Raw genomic sequence first — 5,006 nt, 5'->3', positions numbered from 1 at the left:
ATTGTAAAAATTTGTAAAAGTTTTAAACTATTAGTTTAACCTTTTGATAAATTAGTTTGGGAATTTTTTTTCCAATTTGGATGCAAGTTATAGTTAAAATTAAATGATTAATTGAAAGTGAACCCAATTAAATAATAAACTAGTTTGGTAATTTAGTTTGTCATTATGAATTTATGACCACAAAGTATCTACTTAGAAAGTAAATCAGCTTAAAATTTTAAGTAGCACGACAAATTATTTTAACAATTAACTTGTCATTATACTATTAAATTTAGTTATTCTAACATATACTGTAATAAGACCCATTCTCATATTATGTACTCCGTATAACCGATTAAATAATCAACATTCGTATAATAATATTATTTAATTTTTTGACGTGTAAAAGAATATACAGAGTACATAGTAAAGACTTCGAAATATTCAAGTGCAAAGCCACATAGGAGTATGATATTGATATACATAGTTTTGTCGGCTTGTGAGTAACTTAGCATTCATATTAAGTGAATATATGAGGTGATGTCATCTTATCTGTTTAGCTCATAAGCGTGCCAATGTGAATGCCATGACTTTTTTAAGGGGATAATTCCATGACTTGGTAGAAGGTGGTTCACTTGTATTATTTTGTCTCTTTATTTTTAAGTGTGATGGTTAGAGAAAATTCATTCTAGTTCTAAGTATGTACAATCTCCGTTACAAAAAGAAATTATACTTCGTGTGTAGTATTATTCACCTGGTCAAAAATGAATTTGACATTATTTCATGAATACGTGTAAGTATTTGCGATATTGTTAGATTTGTTTGTGCTTTTCAAAATACATATCCCCCATTCCTGAATATTAATATATTTGAAATCTTGACACTATTTACAATTGAAAAGAATTTTCTAATATTATTTCACATATGTATTTCAAAACATATTCATGTCATCATATCTTACTTTATTCGTCTCAATGTGTAATTTCACGATATTAAATTTTTATAATATTTTAACATATGCATTTGGAGATATTTACGTTTAAATATTGAGTTGAAACGGGTGAAAAAGTCAAAATATGACTAATATTTAAAAATGTAGAGAATATCAATTTTTATATTTTATATTTACTTTCATGTAATTAAAGTCATCAACAATCAAAGATGTGTATTAAAAATCATGAAAAGTCAAGTGACTTTTGAAACATAGTTAGCTATGATAGTGTTGAATATAACAATCATAAAAAATTTGGACATATATGTTAATGGAGTCAGATTAATTATGCATAATAATGGATGAATAAGAATCAAGATAACATATGGATAGAGAGGAATCATGCATATATAACTAATATTGAATATCATAATATATAAAATCAATAATATGAAAACTTAGAGTCCGACTAATGTTTTGATCTATTTCACAAAAACTACACATTCAAATAAAGTAAACACGTTCAGGAGGTAAGGAGTCTAAGGACTATACCATTTCCATTTCGCTTTAAAATATGTCTAGATAAGAGAAAAGAAAAGACTATTATGTGAACAGCGAAGCCTAATATATATAATTATATTCAAATAAGCTTGGACCAATTAAATTAAATTTCATACAATACCGTTTCAAATACATTAATACCCTATCCGTCAACAAAACTTTATCCACTTTAATTATATATTAGACACGTTTTTTTGTTATTTACATATAAAATACTTGTAAAAAAAAATCTAACAAAAATGAGCACATGAGCAAATAGGTAAGATTTTTTTTTTTTTTTTTTTTTTTTTTTACGAGTGAGCCACAAGGGTAATATAAATTACAAAATGGGGGCGGGAGGATTCGATCATTCGAACTTGAGATCTATCATATACAGGCCCTCAACCTTAACCATTAGACCAAGACATCATTGGTAATAGGTAAGAATTTATGAGATGGGAAGGAGTAGTGCTCGTCATAGCAAAGTACGCACCACTCAAAACTCTCATAAATTATTATGAAACAACCGCACTTATAGACTAATTAAACCTAAACAAGAGATTCTTTGATTCTTTCAAAGTTTGATGGAATATGAAAATATACCACAAAGTTTACCTACCCTTGCAAGTATATGGATTATCCTCTATCATCATCATCCTAGGAGTGTATTAATCAACATGACGTTACATTAAATTAATCACATTAATCTTTCACTACAAGACAAAAAATCATCACCCATATAATCCCCTCACCTCTCTTTGCAAACATTTCAAACACCCATTTCATTCTTCCCCCCCTTAACCAAGAAAACTCTAATTTTTCTCTCAAAAAAAAAAAAAAATTGAAGAAAAGATTTTTTTTTTCATAAAATAAAAATATGGATGCAAAAAGGTGTTCTAGTAGCCTTCCTCCCGGGTTTAGGTTTCATCCTACAGACGAAGAATTGATCATACACTACCTTAAGAATCAAGCCATGTCTCGGCCTTGCCCCGTTTCTATTATTCCGGAAGTTGATATTTACAAGTTTGATCCATGGCAATTACCCGGTTCGTCTTATTAAATAAATATATGATCAAATTATATGTGTTACATATTTTTTTTGCTTAAGTTTTTTTTTGTGTATGAATGAAAACTTGCTAACTTTTTGAATGATTGGGTTGTAGATAAGGCAGAGTTTGGAGAAAAGGAATGGTACTTTTTCACACCAAGAGATAGGAAGTACCCGAATGGGATCCGACCTAATCGAGCCACGTTATCGGGTTATTGGAAGGCTACGGGTACGGATAAAGCCATATATAGTGGAGCTAAGTATGTTGGGATTAAGAAGGCTCTTGTGTTTTACAAGGGAAGACCTCCTAAGGGTTCTAAGACTGATTGGATTATGCATGAATATCGTTTAACGGAGGCTAAGCATCAACCTATCAAGCAAAATGGATCCATGAGGGTAATTTAGTCTTTTTACACTTTATTTCCATTTTCCTCCTTTTTAATAATCATTTTATTTAAAAGTGATATATCTTTTAGGAAATATTCTCATTTTATTAAATGATTCTTATTCGTTGCAATCTAAATAATTGATATACTACATCCGTTCTTGAAGGTTATTTAACCGTGCCTAAATAATGAAAACTTTGACCGTAAATTTTCATTTTAATACACATTAAAATGTTATCATGTAAAATTTTGTTAGATTGCTCTTGTTATGTATTTTCAGAATATCAACTTTTTATAATTTTTTCACATGTTAAATATTGTATTGGAGTCTATGCAAATAAAAAGCGTAAAGAACACTAAGGAACAGAGGTAGTACTATTAGAGTAGCCGTCTCAACAAACAACGTTAAAATTGCTTTTACAAGGATAACCAACCCATTATTAGTGCATGGATTAGTCTCTAATGTTTATTTTTTAACGATTAATAGTGATTTCGAAAATTAACGAGTTTACAATCTGTCGTCGCAGTTGGACGATTGGGTGCTATGTAGAATATACAAGAAGAGGCATGTAGTAAGAGCAGAGGAGAGAACAGAGGAATTAAGTTCACAACAAGAGCAAGTAAGCATGATAGGAGGAGCAAACGATGTTACAATTACAAGTAATCAAAATCAACAAGAAATGAAGTTCCCAAGAACTCAGTCACTATCATACCTATTGGATTTGGACTACTTGGGCCCAATTGCCCACTTACTTAATGACAACAATTCAAGCTTTGATATCCAAACAAGTATGGGCATTAATGCTGGATTCGACCCACATGTGGGCCCATTGTCGTCATACCCGAATATTGGATTAAGCTGCCACCAAACAAATGGGAACCAATCTTATTACAAATAGTATAGTTTTTTTTTTCTTATTAAAATTCATCCCAATTTGTTTTGGAGATGCATGATTGTGAATAGTTTTAGGCCATCCAATTGTAGAAAATGATTGTTCTTTGATTAATTGTGTTGTCTTTTCTAGTATAGACTATTTGAGGTTGTTATAATTTTAATAATTAGGGATTGTAATTATTAGGTACAAATGAACGAATATGAAGTATATTTGTTTAATTTCCTTAAAATATGTTTAAGATTGTTATTTATTAACTTTATAAGACAAAGAAATAAAATAAAATTGGGAAGCAATCGTACGACAAAGAGGTTCTTCTCCTACTCTCTTGCTGATTTATCTTGTTGAATAATTTGACAATGAATTAAATCATACCCGATTAAGGATTCCAAAAATTCACTTTCATCGACCTTTCTAAATACCAAAAATAATAATGAAAAATAAAAAATGCAGTTGAATTACGGATGTCATTGATTACGTATTATATTTCGTCTTTTCTGATCATTACATTAAGAATAGTACAAATTTTCATTAATACTGACAAATGCTACAAAAAAAAAGTATAGTTAAAGAAAAAATATATTCGTCTAACATTACGACTATTTTTCAATAAGCACTTAAGCAGGCAGTCAAGCACCAAGCTAGTGACATTGGATTTTGGATAAAGAACAAAGACTTCAATTTATGGCGGCAAATGTCGGTGTTTTTAGATTATTTATAAATTAAATAGAAAATTCCATGCAATCTTCTAGGCAGAACTAGCTAATAGCCGGCGCCTTGGACAGTTGGACTAGGGAGTTGTAAATGAAAGTTGAACAGTATATCTCCAGGGTCCGGCTACTCGTAACTAGCCTACTTCACAGTCTACTCATTCCGTCCCTAAATAATGCCGTCACAAAATTAATTAAAAGAAAAACGCAAATTAAAAAAAAATGCCCTAGACTCAAAATTACTAACTATGAATCTTAGTACCAGTAGTCTAGTACTTGACATTAATAAGACATAGGAGTTTATGCATGAGCCGATATTATACGTTTGTGAATAGCTCGTGAACAAACTTAATTAAATCTCCGTCAAAGTTCTTTCAAATATTCAATACATCTCTATTATAAGTGAAGATGTGAGGTTTTTTTAGTAAATTCACTTTTGGTGTCCCCTTGTAAATACATTCCACACTTATCGAATAGAGAATATAATGATAATATATCCAATATGAAAAGCCCAAAGAA

The 5,006-nt window shown here is 30.1% G+C and overlaps 1 protein-coding gene across 1 annotated transcript; it reads left to right on the top strand.

Moving 5' to 3' along the window:
* The first annotated feature begins 2,217 nt into the window (after positions 1 to 2,217).
* LOC110803045 (NAC domain-containing protein 2) lies at positions 2,218 to 4,100 on the top strand. Its single transcript, XM_022008506.2, has 3 exons — positions 2,218 to 2,496; positions 2,614 to 2,894; positions 3,412 to 4,100. Exons 1-3 carry the CDS (start codon positions 2,328 to 2,330, stop codon positions 3,781 to 3,783), a joined length of 822 nt encoding a protein of 273 aa, XP_021864198.1. The 5' UTR covers positions 2,218 to 2,327; the 3' UTR covers positions 3,784 to 4,100.
* The last annotated feature ends 906 nt before the right edge of the window (positions 4,101 to 5,006 follow it).

This window comes from Spinacia oleracea, chromosome 1 (genome assembly GCF_020520425.1).
Source record: "Spinacia oleracea cultivar Varoflay chromosome 1, BTI_SOV_V1, whole genome shotgun sequence".
NCBI classification, from domain to species: domain Eukaryota; kingdom Viridiplantae; phylum Streptophyta; class Magnoliopsida; order Caryophyllales; family Amaranthaceae; genus Spinacia; species Spinacia oleracea.
Note: the sequence above shows the minus strand (reverse complement) of the source record. Positions and strands in the feature narration are given on the sequence as shown.